The 1,126-nt window shown below is 39.8% G+C and overlaps 1 protein-coding gene across 1 annotated transcript; it reads right to left on the minus strand.

Moving 5' to 3' along the window:
- LOC109224174 (serine/threonine-protein phosphatase 7 long form homolog) lies at positions 203-832 on the minus strand. The gene has a single exon (XM_019388759.1). The coding sequence runs from the start codon at positions 830-832 to the stop codon at positions 203-205; it is 630 nt and encodes a 209-aa protein (XP_019244304.1).

A 1,126-nucleotide genomic window follows, 5' to 3' on the forward strand; every position in this document is an offset into this window, starting at 1 on the left:
GTAAAATTTAAGGTATTTTTTTGCTATGTATGTTATGATCATGAATAGAATCGACTATGTTTTCACATGCAACATCGTTAAAAAACATCTCTCTGGGTGCCCCTGCACTCCTGACATATCTGCCTATACAGGTAACCGAGAATAGCTGCACCCCAGCCATAACCAAATAAATCATCTAGCCGCTCCATATGATGTAGAAATCTCAAGTGACTAGGTTTCCCGAAGTGTCCGGGAACAGTATACCATCAAACATCAACAGCAGGAACAGTCTTGTATGCCGGTCGATATCCTCTGGCGGTGAATCATCCGTAATCTCCACGTCCATCGCCACCAGATACTGCCGAATGGGCTTCAGCTGTAATCGGCTGGCCCCACTCAATGCAGTCGGCTCCGCTGGCTGGAAATAGGTGAGCCGCTGTAACATATGAAGGTAATCCTCTCCCCTATAGTCTCTAAGAGAATGTGGGTAAGCTATAGGTATACCATCAACAGGCAGCCCGAAAAGAACCTCCACGTCCTCAAGCCTCACCGAGGGTAGATGAAACGTGTGTGTCTCCGGTCGCCACCGCTCTATAATAGCAGTGATCAACGCCCAGTTGAACTGCAACCGGCCAATCTCTATGATCCTGTAAAAACCCGTATCCTGAAGGCGTCTAACTATACGAGGATGCAGTGGGTGGCCCCTAATGAACTCCCACATATCATCTATATGTCTAGGGCGGAATATCTGGGACAGACACTGTCCATCCCAGATGTGTGAAGACCTATGGTTGCCCTGTAAGAATAGTAGCTCTCGAGATGCAGGTCCGGGATGCACATAGGGAACCTCCATGATGATGTCTGTAAATTGAACAATATTAATTAAAGTATTTTTCTGTTTAATTGTTTAACATCTTTATATTGCAATATCTTTTATATTAATATTTACTCGATATTTTTTCTATATTATTACTTAGGTTGATACATTTTTTATATTATTATTTTATATGTTAGTTTCTTACATTATTTTGTATGTTAGTTTATTATTTTATAAGTTTGTTTCTTACTCAGCTATTTTTGGGTATAATAGAATTAAATAATTAATTTTCATAACTATACATGATTAATTAATAAGTATTCATATAAA

This window comes from Nicotiana attenuata, chromosome 3, assembly GCF_001879085.1.
Source record: "Nicotiana attenuata strain UT chromosome 3, NIATTr2, whole genome shotgun sequence".
Classification (NCBI taxonomy): domain Eukaryota; kingdom Viridiplantae; phylum Streptophyta; class Magnoliopsida; order Solanales; family Solanaceae; genus Nicotiana; species Nicotiana attenuata.

Excerpts from the sequence above, each read along its gene's own strand:
- LOC109224174 (XM_019388759.1), bottom strand. The coding sequence starts at position 832 with ATGGAGGTTCCCTATGTGCATCCCGGACCTGCATCTCGAGAGCTACTA.